Source organism: Odontomachus brunneus, unplaced genomic scaffold (genome assembly GCF_010583005.1).
Source record: "Odontomachus brunneus isolate Ranch 3 - 2012 unplaced genomic scaffold, Obru_v1 Obru_scaffold_003, whole genome shotgun sequence".
Lineage (NCBI taxonomy): Eukaryota > Metazoa > Arthropoda > Insecta > Hymenoptera > Formicidae > Odontomachus > Odontomachus brunneus.
In genome coordinates this window covers 937659-952472 of record NW_022639453.1, presented here as the reverse complement: position 1 = coordinate 952472, position 14814 = coordinate 937659, and the positions used below count along the sequence as shown (strand labels likewise).

Genomic DNA, 14814 nt, shown 5'->3' with positions numbered 1-14814 from the left:
AGATAGATGGATAGATAGATAGATAGAGAGAGAGAGAGAGAGAGAGAGAGAGAGAGAGAGAGAGAGAGAGAGAAAGAGAGAGATAACATTTCACTGAGATATTCCACTAAATTCAACGCAGTGATTATACGATTGTAAGGAGGCGCACGTGAAGCGTCTTTCCGTCGATATGTGTAGCCTGGCGTGAATCGCGGTGTCGGAGAGGAAAAGGAGACGGAAACTACAGAGGCGAGTGCCGCTACTGACGATCGAATTGTTCAATTCGTGTTTCATCAAAAAGCGCGCATTCCAAGTGACCGTTTCCTCTTCCGACCGTTACTACGTCGCACTACTAAACGTCTCGAGCGCGAAATCCACGTCGTCGCATCACAATCATGACATAGCTCTTGCCAACGCGTAGCAGGAACAAGCACCGTCCTCTTTCCCCATCGGCAAACACCACGGTGCAGATACTATTACCTCTCCACATCGGCACGCCAAGGATCGGTATGACACGTTGTATCTGGGCGTTCGCACGTCCGACGAGGTTCTCCCTCATGTTCATCTCTGATTGTCTTGACTAATCTGATCAACTTGGCCTTGATCCAACATTTTGGTTTGATTGCTGGCGTCCAACGTCGGGGAGTCGTCAGTGCTCAGGCCAACTCGTACTGGCGACGGACTGTCGACCGGCCGGAAGGAAAAACTAGGCGAATCCGCGCCCGACAATGACTCAGGAGTACCGACGGAGCTGACACTTGGAAGAGGACTCGTCAGCGTGTCTATCCTGTGACAGAAATTGCGTTTTATACATGTTCAGTTTGGTTTCTTTAAACTAAGAAAGAGATTATTCAACAGATGACATTCAATCGAATGACTAACTACGGACTAAACGAATCGTAGTGTTACTGCAAAAATTTACCTGGATGTAACCGACGTCAATAAGCCGGAAGTACGTTTCGCAGGCGGTTGCAAATGGCTGCCAGTCTCGTCCAACTCGAATTTCCTTTTTACTGGTCCCAGACAGCTCGGCCTTATCGCGATTGGACTCAAGCTGCGCCTGTGTACATGTTCAGTAAAATATTAATATAGAATATAGCAATGAATAAGAGAGATAAAAGTACGAATCTCCGGACATTCTTATAGGGTTTTACTCTTTAAATATGAATATTTTAACACAAAATTATATATATTAAATATTTGTATATATATATTTTTTTATGTTTGAAAAAGTTGAAATATTCGTATTGACGTATTTAAAGATCAAAACAATAAAAATATTCGTATTTAAAGATCAAAATAAAAACGTCCAGGATGCCCGCGGATTGATACTATTATCTTAAAAACAGAAAAAAACAAGAATATTCATGAGAATAATAATAATATAAGAAATTAACATAAATATTCATATTGACATGATATAAATAAGAAATGTTGCAGCAGTTATAAAGCTCCAAATAATATGTATTCCTCTCTCACCACAGATGTTTGATACAATAGTGATCTTCTCAGAGAATTTAAAGTTTCAAAGGAAGTATATCGCTGTACTAAATTATACCTCGTGGCGAAAGATTTCCTCGTGGGGCTAGGACTGCTCTTCCAATTAACCATCATGAAGCTTGGAGAATAACACTTCTGACCGAGGCCAGATCTTGTGGGTGATGGCGAGGAACACAATGGCGAGCCGGTGATGGACAAATTCAGACTCAGGGGGTCTAATGGCCTCTTGATGGGCTTGCTCAGTTGCTGCATAGGAGACTCCGAGTCCTTAAACGACAATCCCTCAGCCTCCAGCGTCAGATCTTCCCAAGACTGCGATATCTGCATGGCACTATGAATTTCCCTTTCGTGCGCCGCTTCCCGGCCGGCGATGTCCACGGACTCCTCCTGTCTCAATTGACTTATGCGCGGTGTCAATCTAGGAACATTACCAAAGCTCTAAAAATAAAAAGAGATAAAGATAAAAAATCGTTCACGAGTAAAATCCCGCATATTGCTAATTGGAAAAAATTGTCGCAGCACGAGATAAACCACTTGCTACTGATCACGTTATTGCAATAATATCAGTGTGAATTTAATCTAACTGCAAATGTCTCGTCACAGGAAACAAATGGCTCACATTTGCTGGTGTGATAAAAGAAGCTCTGATAATAACTAATCCACACTGTATGGTCATACTGATTGATAAATGATAAAATATAGCTATGAAAAAGAATACGATCTTACACTGGTGCTGAAGCGTCGTGTACGAGGTGAATTAGAAAATATATTGCAAGAGACGGCATCCCTGAAAGAGAAACATATACATGTACACAAAAAGAAGTCCCTTTCTATGGATCAATTAATTTAATTTTAGTTTGTCAAGCTCTTTGAGTGGGCAATGTCTCTGTTATCCACTTATGAGAGCAAATTAGTCATCCTGATGACAGATCATAGTTGTCACTACAATAATGTAACATCCAGATTGTCAGAAAGATTCTACAGAAATTACAACTCATTCTGATGTTGTAAATTTAATAGAATTAACGCTATCTTTAGAGATATACTCTTTCAGCCTGAAAGACAGATAAAGGCAGCAGAGTTGTACCTGGACGAGGAAGTAGATGGTGTGGACATGGCTGAAGTCATTTGGTTGATCATCGGCGCGCTACTGGATCTTTTCAGGCTGAGCATTGGACAATCAACGTCCATGATTTCCGGAATGTCCAGCGATCTCGTGTCTCTTGAGGCGTGTGTGTACAGCCTCCACGTAGAACTGGCACATGGGAGATCCCGTAACGTGGATATCACGAGAATACCTGACGAGCACGGGGTGTGTGGCGGCGGCGGCAGCGACAACGCTGACGACGTCGTCGTCGTCGTAGTTGTCGTGACCGCGTTCGGATTTATCTCCGCCAACAACTACTTGTCTCGCCCGGGTTCTCGCGCAAATTCGCCAAGCTGCAATCACTACGTCGTTGCTCGGTTCGTTGTAGTGAGCGAGGAGTTCGTTACCCGGATTGAACGATCATCGTAAGCCACGACGAGCAGGAGGTGAATGGAGATGGACCTGCGGAATTGTGATATGAAGTTCGCACTCGTGCAGCGAACGAGCGAGCATGAGACAACGACGCGATCAATTTGACAAGTTTTATGCGACGGTGCTGGACAAGTGAGGCACTCCTAAAAGAGCTCGGTAAAGCGGGCGAGTCCTCGCTGCTATCGATAATACGGACACCACCAGTCAGTCCTCTGGACGCCGTGCTCGTGCAGTCAACCGCGTGGGGGCGCGTTCGAAGTTCAGCCGGATTCGCGTGAGCGGCGACAGCGGCATGAGTCGCCAGACAAGCGTCACGATTGGTCGCTAGATCGCGACTTGGTTTATGGAGAATTCAGGCCTGACCACAGGGCTGCGTTCTAAAACTCTACTCAACGAGTAGCATTTAATTGGCTGCATTCAGTAGACTCAACAGTTGCACAACAGTTGAGTAATTTGTCAATGTAATTGGTCTAGATTTAGGGATCTAATAGCAAGAACCAATAATCGTTGATTGCTCACTGAGCGCTTTTTCTACTGAATGCGCCCATTGACCAATAAGAATAAAAATACTAGGATTTCTTTATCATGATTGGTCAATTAAATGCACGGTAATTGTTTAGAATAACTATCCTTATCTCTGATTTTGATGAAAATAGGCTTATTTGACGCGTTTTTACTAAAAATAAAAGAATCTGGCCGAAAAAAATGTCGCTCTGCCTCGCGAAGCGAGATATTTAGCGTTAAGGAACGTCTACATTGGAAGTAAATAGCAAGAAGTAGGAAGTAAGAGTAAGAAATTGACCAACCACAGTCGAATGTGAAAAGAATAATCAACTATGATTGGTCAATTTCTTATTCTTACTTCCTACTTCTTACTGCTTACTTCCAATGTAGACGTCCCTTAAAATGTCTTCTACAATGGCAGTAGGAGTAGTAGTAAGAAATAAGCAGTAAGTAAATAGACCAATTACAATCGATTATTTTTTGAAACGTAAGAATGGAATTGGTCAATTTACTTATTGCTTATTTCTTACTACTACTCCTACTGCCATTGTAGAAGACGCTTAAAGGGACGTCTACATTGGAAGTAAGCAGTAAGAAGTAGGAAGTAAGAATAAGAAATTGACCAATCATGGTTGATTATTCTTTTCACATTCGACTGTGGTTGGTCAATTTCTTACTCTTACTTCCTACTTCTTGCTATTTACTTCCAATGTAGACGTCCTTTAACGCTAAATATCTCGTTTCGCGAGGCAGAGCGACATTTTTTCGGCCAGATTCTTTTATTTTTAGTAAAAACGCGTCGAATAAGCCTATTTTCACCAAAATCGGAGAGGAGAATAGTTATTCTAAACAATTACCAAATATACTCTACTCATATATGTAAGGCCCGATCTACAATAAATGGAGTAAGGAGTAGGAGTAGGAATAAGGAATAAGCAGTAAGCAAATTGACCAATTCCATTCTCACGTTTCAAAAATAATTGGTTGTGATTGGTCTGTTTACTTACTGCTTATTTCTTACTCCTACTCCTACTCCTTACTCCATCTATTGTAGATCGGGCCTAATACTACTATATGGCGCGTAGAGGAATTTTTACCATAAGAGAGAGTGAAAGAAGACTGAAAGATAGAAGATGGACGGTAATTGACTCACTAGAAAAGAATGGGGCAAGTGTTCTATGATCGCAGTGCATAAGCGTGGCGACGAAATGTAAACATATATACCGACTACGATTGCCGACTCCAGTCGGTCAATGCTAAAATGTAAAATTTATTTATATACGCTACTCAAAGATTACAATGCATATACTTTTAATATAGACTTACGATTAGCTACGATTCGAGTCGTCGACTCGAAAAATAGACTGAAGTCTAAATGCAAGACGGCCGATCCAGTCAGTCGATGCCTCACTATGATTGGAGGAATTACCCGTATATTTAGAAGATACAAAAAAAAACAATAATTTTGAAAGTAACATCGGAGATAAGAAAAAAGCTGCAGTAGGTAAGAAAAAAAGCACTTCGTGAGAAGTTATATTTGTGATCTTAGACTTTTTAGTAAAATTTATGTTACATAAACTATCTTGTAATTAATTTTCTGTAACGTAATTCCTACAGATGCAACCTTTTTGATCGAATTGGTAAAAAGTGAATATGAAAAACAAAACCAAAAGCAATGTGAAGAAATGTGGAATATTTTCACTTTCGTCTGTACTCGATAACTTGTCACAGTGTCTAACTTTCTTCAGATATCATATGCAGCACACAGAGAGTGCGTTCTGAAATGAGCAGTGCTTAAGCGTGCTAATGATTTCGGAACAGTGTTTACGCTCTCGGCACTGTGAATGCTGTGAGCGTTTTTCGGACCGCGGCCATATATAGCACTTGACAGCTTGACAGGGGTCATATTTTTTCTATACAATAGAATGAGAAAGCACTAGGAGCAAATCAACTTTCTCACTCTGTTTTAAACTGCCAACTTCCGTCTTCATTGGTTGCTACAGCAGAAGTATAGGAATTCTTGGTCTATGTATATACGTCATTAAAAAAGCAATCCGACGTCTTCGATCTACAATGCCAAACGCAGCTATTAGTGAGTCTTTAGTATAGACATGTGTGTCTCCGTTAGATCCGGGATTTTTTAAGGCTGAATTTGCACTTCGCGCGATATGCATATACAGAACACGATCCATTAGATGCTACAATTGCTTTGAAACGCCGTATGGACCAATTATAGCTCTTCTTTAAGCGCTTCAAAGCATTTGCAGTGTCTAACGAATGCACTCACAGTTGATTTATTCTTTGTAGCTAAACTACCTGCACTAGTTTTCTTTTTCTTTTTTCACACCAAGTTACAACTAAATATTTGTTTCTTTTTAAGTCCCAAAAACTAGTTTAGCTACAAAGAACGGACCTAATAATAAGTGTATTCGTTTTCGAAAAACTTTTAAACTAATGCAATAAAAATTAAAGAATCTGTTTTCTATTGCTGTGAACTGGCTGCACTATTTCTCTTTCATCTTTCTTCCACCAAATTTTATCTGTATGTCTTTTTTTAAGATCCGAAAGTGTACATTAGTTCAGCAATAGAAAATAGACCTAGAGTGAAAGAAAGTATATTTATTTCACTCTAACTTATTGCACTAGTGCACAAGTTTTTCGAAAACAAACAGACCTAGTGCAGAGATACTTTTAAAATTGTACCATATAAAATTACGAATGTATAAATGAGATGCGTTTCACCTGTGGTATCGCTCATACAAATTTACCATACTGCCTTTTCCTTATAATGTTATTTACAGTTAATGCGTGTAATGTTATACGTTAACAACGAAATAAAGCAATTTCGCGGCTCTCGAAAATGTCCCGCGATCAGCGCCCATTCAAAGGCAAGGAACGCGAGAGTTCGAAGGTACCGGCTAGGCGTTTGGACACACGTACCGATTCTTTTTATCCCCGGGGATCTTCTCCCGAATCCTCACCTCGCTCGACAATTTCGTTCGAGGAACTCGCGCGGCGGACGGAAGCCGCGAGAAAGCCCGACGGGTACAGTCATTTGATCCCGTTTACGCAAATGGCGTAGCGAAATCGCAACGGTACGTATGCGACGCAACGCGCGTACGCTCGTGCTGTCCTCCGAATCGCCGCGGTAGAGCCATCCTCGAGGGCGAAAGACTCGGACCGCAAGTCACGGCGAGCGGAAAGGGGCTCGTCCGATCGCCCGCCGCCTCTGCTCACACGGTTCGTCCGAGAAATTCGGTCTGTCTGTGTTCACGGTTCCCGGATCTCGCTGTGGCTTCTGCCACGCCAATCATCGACACAACGAGCGAACATAACCTCTGTCCCCGCCGACACCCAGTGAACGATGCTACCGTTTCTCGGTGTCGTGTGTCGTCGTGTCGTGTTCGAGCGACCACGACGATGACGACGACGATGACTTCGCGAAGATCGCGTCGGGCCTTTTGATCGCGTTAACGTGCATTAATCGTGCTGACTTTCTCCCTGACGTATATCGCGAGTCGAGGTTCCTAGTTTACGATTCGATTTGCGAATTAAGTTTACATTTGCTCTCAAGGAAACGCGGAAGTTGTACGAATACGGCAACGATGGTAAAAGCTATAATTCGCGTTTACATGAAAAAAGAGTGTCCCCTCGAGAGCCTTGACAATGGCTTAACCTGTATCGTTATAATGCAGGTTGTTAAACGCCGTTTCTATGATGGACGTGAGTACCGGAGACAACAACGACGATGTGTCGTTCCGTCTGGGAGAGATGTTTAACAGCTATGAGGAGTTGGAGCAGAAGCTGGAGAGATTCTCGAGATGCAGTCTGGTGCACTACTGGAGACGAGACAGTAGAACTGTCAGTGGGGCTCATATGAAGACAGCTCGGCCAATTAGTGAAAGACTCAAGTACTATTCTGTTAAATATGCGTGCATTTATGGAGGCCAGAAGTTCCTACCACGTGGTGCTGGAAGACGACAGTCTCAGTTAGTCTGAAACTTCTTTATATCACATATGATTTGATATTTAACTTTAATAATATAATGTTTAATATTGATATTTAATTTTGATTATATTTAATTAGTTAACATAATACACATGTGTACAGCTTCTACGATATAGCATTTTGTACATATCGATGTGTTGTACAGATCCATACGGACCAATTGTCCCGCTCATATCATGCTCAGGGCATCCAAAGATGGCACAAAATTAGAAGTAACTAGTGTCAACAATGAGCATAATCATGAAATCTCAGAGGTAATCACATAAATTTTCATTCATTATGCTATCTATTGGATATTCTATGAAACTACCAAGTACATTATAATTTCTTATATTATTCAATGTAACATTAAATCTTTTCACTGTAAAACAGGAACTATTTAAGAATCTTCCACAAGAGAGAAAGCTATGTGGTGAGATCAAGCAGGAGGTGCAAGATCTGATGCAGTTGCACATTGATCGTAAAAGACTGAAGGAGTATGTGCGATTGCGTACCAACAAAGTGCTACGATCCAAGGATTTATTTAACTTGGCAGCAGCTAATAAGCAAAAGAGAGACATTACGCCGGAACGGGCGTATCAGTTGTACAAGAAGATACACGACATCGAGAAAATGCAGGGTAGAGATAATAGCAAAAGGATATACTCCGAATCCGAGGACGAGATAGCGCAGACCATAAAAAGGATGAAGAAAGAGCAGGAATCTGCTTGGGGTCAAGATGTAAGGCTCTAATTGATCCACTGATATCTACTTGTCATGCAATTGTTGCAAAACTAAAATATCTCCCGTTTGAACTAATTCAAAAAATATATAAATAAAACAGAAAAACTACATGGCTCTAAAATTACAACAAAATTAAAAGATATAAAGGATAATGATGAGAGACAAAAGTACAGATATTATAATTTAACAAATATGTTTCGACCATGTGATGCGGTTCTCTTCAGTCGATTATTATAATGTTAATACATAATTAAATAAGTCGCAATCTGACATTAACATGTTGGACAATATTTACTTTCTTCTGCTGAATATGGTCCGCGATAAGCGGTTCTGATGTCGACCAATCTTTTCCTTATTTACAATTTTTTCATCTTTGATTATGTATCCAATTGGTTATATTATATAACACTTAGTTTTTGACAAGCCGCCTCTTGTTTTCTCTCTATTGATTCTACCTTTAAGCCAGTGTTTAGATTTGTTTTTGCACTCTAACCGTTTCTCCACGATTGTTACACGTGACTACAAAGTTTTTTTTACTGTCCGTGGACTGTTGGACGGACAGAACTCTCATTTTGATAATTCTATAGTGTCTGCGGTAAGAATTTTTTATTTCTAGCATGTATGCACTCCATCCGTTGGAGTTATTTTCATTGTGTTTTTTAATTTGTTTTTTTATTTTGGTCTCACGTAGCCTGCAAACACTGATGACAAACTTGAGAGTCTTCTTAAACATAATCAACACCGCGAAAAACACGAGAATATCGTAATCTAGTCGTATCGACTTATCTAATTATATATTGACATTATAATAATCGACTGAAGAGGACTGCATCACGTGGTTGAAACGTTTTTTCGTTAAATTTGTTAAATTATAAGTGTATTGTTAAATTATAAGTGTACAATATCTGCACTTTTGACTCTTCATTGTCCTTTATCTTTTAATTAATCTTTTAATTTTATCTCACGTTTTATATTTATACACGTTTAATATTTATCAGGGATTGTCAACGGAATTGGAAGTGAGCGAAGGAAACGACGGCGAGGACTCCTATGGTGGTCAATTGACGCAAGAGGAAGTGGCGGCTGAGATCGACACGAGCGAGGGTGAATTACTGCGAGCGAACAACGAGGGTGACATCATCGCGGCTAACGGGGAAATAGTGGGCGAATTAGTAATGGAGGATGGCGATCCGTCGGTGATAGTCGAATCTATCGTCAACACGGACGGCTCTGTGTTCGTCGATGGGAGGGAATTTAACAGTTACTGCAGCAATCATCTGACTCACACAGTGGACGAGAGTCAATCGCCGAAATCACGTGGTAAATTTCATATTGCATATAATATTTACTTATATCTATGTAAATGTCAAGATATATTGGGTTAGCACAAAAAGTTTGTCAAATAAAATAGAAAACGAAATTATCTGGTTCGAAGAATTAATAATTTTGTTGTATATCAAAGGCTCTTGAGGTATATAACTTTGCTAAATTAAGCAAAAGAAAAAGCTTATAAAAGACGAATTATAATCTTATCTTTCTCTTAATTATAATTTAATAATTTTAACGAATAAAATAAACATTAAATAGATATTCTTAGACATCTGAGAAGGACTTTCTATTTGCCTTTTGATATCTAAACTTCCTACAAGAATTTAATAGAAAAATAGCAAACCTTTTGCACTAATTTTATATATATATATATATATATATATATATATATACACTTTTCATTGATGTCATCGATGTACTAGTTCTAGATATAGAAACGATCGCACCTACTATTGAGGAAGTCACGAAGACGTCGCCCAATCATAAATCGCAGAATGATTCCTTGGCGTCGCCAAAATCGCCTGGCAGTTTTAACGAGGCCGACTCGAGAATCTGGATCGTAAAGGAGGGCGCGTCCGTGGAAACTGAGCCGGAAAGCGGACCCGAGAGCGAGACTAATTCGACGACTCAGCCAATTTCTATGATGAAGCCAGGTGCAGTGGATGATGTGCCCGAAATGATACTGTCCGACGAGACGAGCCACCAGCTACTTCAGGAGCAACTAGCGGTGTTACGTGCGGAGAGAGGGAAGCTGTTTCACGAGACTGAGATGCTGAAAATGAAGAAGGACAAGTTGAAGTTGCAAATCAATTGTTATTCGAACGAGATAAGCAAGCAGGAGATGGAAAAGGAGAAACTGAGGCTCGAAATTAAGCTGCTTCAGTCCAAAGTCATGGAAGACACCAACGATGTATCACACTACATCTTCGTGCCTTAAATTTCCCGACTGTTTGTACAAAATAACTGTAAATAATGTGTTTTATCGCTTTAATATCCCGTTGAAGTTACGTGTGTATATATTTGAACGCATACGTGCGTTTGTTATGACAGTCAGTTGCGAGATCGTTGCACAAGGTCTGTCGTCAGTTCACATTGCTAGCAATAATTGGATTTCCTTATTTATATCGAGAGGATATGTTCTTGTTGGTGATATGTGATAAACGATAAAATGTAGTAAATAAGACATCGCGCGTGTTACCTTTCCAGCCGATCAACGCTGAAACTTTCTTTTTTTTCCTTTATCGAATTTCACGTTTCATTATCTTCTAACTTGTGTAAAGTAAACGGAGGCGAGGGAGAGGGAGTGATGAATAATTGCGTATTATTGGTTTTATAATACATGATTTTATGAAAATGAGATGTAGCAGAATAACTGCGTTAAAGGATTCCATGCGTATTCCACACGAATGCTTCCTCATCACCAGCTACAAACTGTCGCAAATAAACACATTATTTTTATTATTTTACTTTTGTGTGTATGAATAATACTCCCAAACTGAACCTGCCACAATCTCTATTTTGCACCTTGAATTCAATCTCTAACTTTCAATTGAAGTTTCAATATCTCAGTCTTTTGCGCTGTAAATACAGAAAATTATAAGAAAAAACTGGGAAAATACAAATTTCTAGACACAACGTACCTATCCTAGATATTCATATTATTTTAGATATTCAGACTTTCAACACAAAAAAAAAAATATATATATATATATATTCAACTCATGGAATATTATATTATAAAAAAGATAAAATATATAGTATTAAATATATAGTAGAGAGAGAGAGAGAGAGAGAGAGAAAGTATAAGTGTGATATAAGTAGAGTATTTTTTATTTAAAAGTTTAAATATTAGTATTTGAAAGCCAAAACAACTAGAATGTCCAGGGTTATGTACGTCCAGGCATTGGTATTTTTACTTTATCTCGTGTCAGTTTCCGCGTTTTCACGAATGCGAATGCAGAAAAGAATATCCGTGCAATGAAGGTTCGAAAATCGAAGCTTACCAAGACGAGATGCATGCCGGATTCTAATATGCCGCCGCCATGACCCCCACCCCCACGATAGGACACAGCTGTGACAGATGGCAGCAGGGACACTGTCCTTGGGTTTTTCGTCAAATCCTCATTCCTTCGGATCGGTCAACGCTCACCGGATCGTACGAAAGTACTGTAGTTTGCTTATTGAATTCTCCGAACATACGACGTCATGCTGAAGCCCCTGCTGCTTCTGTGCTGGACTGCGATATTCGTGTCAGGTAACGATTCGACCTTGCTGAGCGCATCGTGAGCTCACTGTCGCAGGAGAGGCGGCAGCTGGTGCTGCGGAGTGTATACACACACACACACACATAACACGCGTAACGCAACGCCCGTTCGACTACGTAGACGATCGTCGTCGCCGTCGTCGATCTGGGAAACACGAGGAAATAAAAAAAACAACTCTGTGTTCCCGGAATCGTCGAACTTGTGTCAACGACGCTACCAGGTTCAGGAATTTTAATCGCGTTTCTGAGGGCCGAAGGCATCCAACGGCGCCATGATGAGGCGCGGATGGAAGCCGTTCCGCTTTTCTTTCGAACGACAATATCGCGGAAAATTTTCGGTTTTCATGCGCACGTCTCGCCTGGCTGCATGCTGATTCAACGCGGATGATTAATGACCAAGCGATAAGATCACTCGCGAGAGACGACACTGCGTGGCAACGAATGCCGGGAACACGGCTATCGGAGGGGAAGAGAAAATGTCAGATCGCGCATATTATATTACTTAAAATACGCGATAAAAATTCTCGTCCCTAAAAAGATCGCTTTGATACGTCAGAACTTAATCCGTCGTCGATGCTCCCAAGTTTCGCGAACAAAATGAATTTCGAATAATTAATCGGAAGACTGTAACGTGCATGTAAGATTGCCTCCATAATGTTGAAGTTCAGGTCTGTTTTTTTTTGCACACGTTGAACTTTGCTCTTCTTTGTTTAGCAGTTGACATTTCTTTTTTCGTATCAAGTAGCTTGAGGCCTGTTCTTTGTAATTGCACTGCTGAACTGGTGCAATATATTGAAGTGAGGCAAATATATGTTTTCTTACTCTACTAGTTTAGCAGTGCAGCTACAAAGAACAATTCTTTGGTTTCATTTAGATGTTGAGGACATGCAACATTATGGAGTATGTGTAGCAATACACATAAGATATTTAACAAAGTTTGCAAAAATATTAAAAATACACACATACATGCACACACACATGTTCTGCATACTTCAAAATTATTCAAGACAAATGATCTGGAAAAGTATCTCAATTTCAAAAGCATAATATAATTAATTTGTAATATAATTTGTTTTTGATGAAAGCTACCTTTACTATGATATGCTTCCTATGATAAAGCTTTTTCCCTAAATATTGATCTACAATATGCTCTTTGCTTCCTGTTTCTTTTCCTCTGTCTTTTTCATAATGTGTTTATTTGCTGTCTTGTTGATTATCTGTCTTTGACTTAAACCTGATCTATTGCTCTTTGCTTTCTATTTTTTCTTTTTTATCATTTTCTAACTAAAGGTTCGAGATTTAAGTCAGAAAAAGATAAAGAGAAAGAAACAGGAAGCAGAGAGCACATTGTAGATCAAGTTAGAGTTTGAGTCAAAAAAAAATGAAGAGAAAGAGAGAGGAAGCAAAAAGCATATTGTAGATCTAGACTAAAGCTCATTAATATGCAACCTTGACATTTCAACTTGTAACATCTCATACGATACATAAATATAATTATGCACATATGATTTTTTGACAGCTGGTGACCAGCAGATCGATGGTATCAATAGCACAGGTGTTTCTGTTGATTCGTCCCAAAAGAATGTAATAGGACAGCCTGAGTTGCTGTTAGATAACACTAAACCAGCCACCTCAAGCAGTGAACATGTGTCATCTGTTCAGAGCGAACCACTTTCAAATCCTCCAAAATTATCTGACTCCAGTCCAGATACAAAATTAAAAATGTCAGCCCCACTTGCTTCAAATGAAGATATACATGCCACGTCTATTATAAAAAATGCAAACACCTCAACTACTACAACTACTACAACTACAAGCACAACACCATCCAGTACAACTACATCGACTACTTCTACTACTACGACAACGACTGCTCCCACTACTACCACATCGGCGCCAACGACACCGGTTCCTCCACCAAGTATTAAAAAATGGATGGTTAGACAAGACAATAAAACCTGCATTATTGTCCAGATGGCTGCACAATTTAACTTCTCCTATACCGTCAACAATAAGGTAAATAATTTTAGGAACGAAATTGCGCAAACTTATCCAAAAAAGCGTCGCGAGTTTTATGCAAAATAACTAAATATTAATCGCGATACTGAACTGTTGTCGTAATCAATGTCAAGATACGCATAGACTATGTTGTCTGCGTCGCTATTCAATTCCACTGTGTTCACAGACGATCCAGAAGATGATGGACATACCCGGTACCGGCAACGGCACCGCGTCGGGAATATGCGGTGACGTCGAGCAAAATCTCACAGTATCGTGGGACGCGCAGAAGGACACGGATAATTTCACGCTGCATTTCGTGAAGAATGAGACGACCAAACATTACTCTCTTCATCATTTTGAGATCTCCCTTGCGCCGGAAGAATTCCCGGCCGACAAGTGGAGTACGGCCTCTTTTTGCATAAACAAATTTACTCTTTAATATCCTCGTTTTTTCTCTCTGATATTTTTGACCAAATTTGTTACTCTTTTGCAGATGAAACCGTGACGCTGATACATATGACACCACAATACGAGATCGGATTGAGCAATTCCTACAGATGTATAAAGGAGCAAAGGTTGAATTTATACATGAAGGATGTGAACGAAACCGTAGGACATCTGACGATATCTAAATTGCAATTCCAAGCCTTCAGGGGCGACAACAGCACTAGTTTTGGCCTAGGTGAGTGGCCTTGCTTTCCCGTTTAGTCCATTTAACGCCAGAGACCTAGTTCTCCTTCTTCTCCTTCCAAAGTACGGATGCACTCTCAATAACAGTATCTATCGTACGAGATGAATTTGCATGTTCTTTTTCTCTTTTTTAGCCAAAGACTGCGCATTCGAAACGCCCGACATCGTTCCCATAACAGTGGGTTGTGCACTGGCGGGTTTGGTAGTAATTGTACTAATCGCATACCTCGTCGGCCGTAGACGAAGTCAGGCCCGTGGTTACCTTAGCATGTAAGCTAAGCGAAAGTTCACGCGAGA

The 14814-nt window shown here is 40.1% G+C and overlaps 3 protein-coding genes across 6 annotated transcripts; 2 read left to right on the top strand and 1 right to left on the bottom strand.

Moving 5' to 3' along the window:
* Positions 1 to 18: 18 nt before the first annotated feature.
* On the bottom strand, positions 19 to 2670 carry LOC116843823 (protein FAM122A). The gene is made up of 5 exons (XM_032814614.1): positions 2567 to 2670; positions 2206 to 2266; positions 1538 to 1917; positions 902 to 1039; positions 19 to 766 (listed from the first exon to the last, which is right to left on the bottom strand). Exons 1-5 carry the CDS (start codon positions 2668 to 2670, stop codon positions 541 to 543), a joined length of 909 nt encoding a protein of 302 aa, XP_032670505.1. The 3' UTR covers positions 19 to 540.
* A 1982-nt stretch (positions 2671 to 4652) lies between these two features.
* On the top strand, positions 4653 to 11029 carry LOC116843830. Of its 4 annotated transcripts, XM_032814642.1 has the most exons (7): positions 4653 to 5006; positions 5120 to 5594; positions 7198 to 7491; positions 7657 to 7765; positions 7884 to 8231; positions 9233 to 9554; positions 9986 to 11029. In XM_032814642.1, exons 3-7 carry the CDS (start codon positions 7217 to 7219, stop codon positions 10498 to 10500), a joined length of 1569 nt encoding a protein of 522 aa, XP_032670533.1. In that variant the 5' UTR covers positions 4653 to 5006; positions 5120 to 5594; positions 7198 to 7216; the 3' UTR covers positions 10501 to 11029. The 4 variants fall into 4 exon arrangements, with proteins under 4 accessions (XP_032670533.1, XP_032670543.1, XP_032670552.1 ...); XM_032814652.1 differs by lacking the exons at positions 4653 to 5006; positions 5120 to 5594 and adding an exon at positions 6451 to 6597; XM_032814661.1 differs by lacking the exons at positions 4653 to 5006; positions 5120 to 5594 and adding an exon at positions 6610 to 6742.
* A 739-nt stretch (positions 11030 to 11768) lies between these two features.
* LOC116843842 (lysosome-associated membrane glycoprotein 1) lies at positions 11769 to 14805 on the top strand. The gene is made up of 5 exons (XM_032814675.1): positions 11769 to 11817; positions 13346 to 13842; positions 14012 to 14228; positions 14321 to 14509; positions 14652 to 14805. Exons 1-5 carry the CDS (start codon positions 11769 to 11771, stop codon positions 14789 to 14791), a joined length of 1092 nt encoding a protein of 363 aa, XP_032670566.1. The 3' UTR covers positions 14792 to 14805.
* The last annotated feature ends 9 nt before the right edge of the window (positions 14806 to 14814 follow it).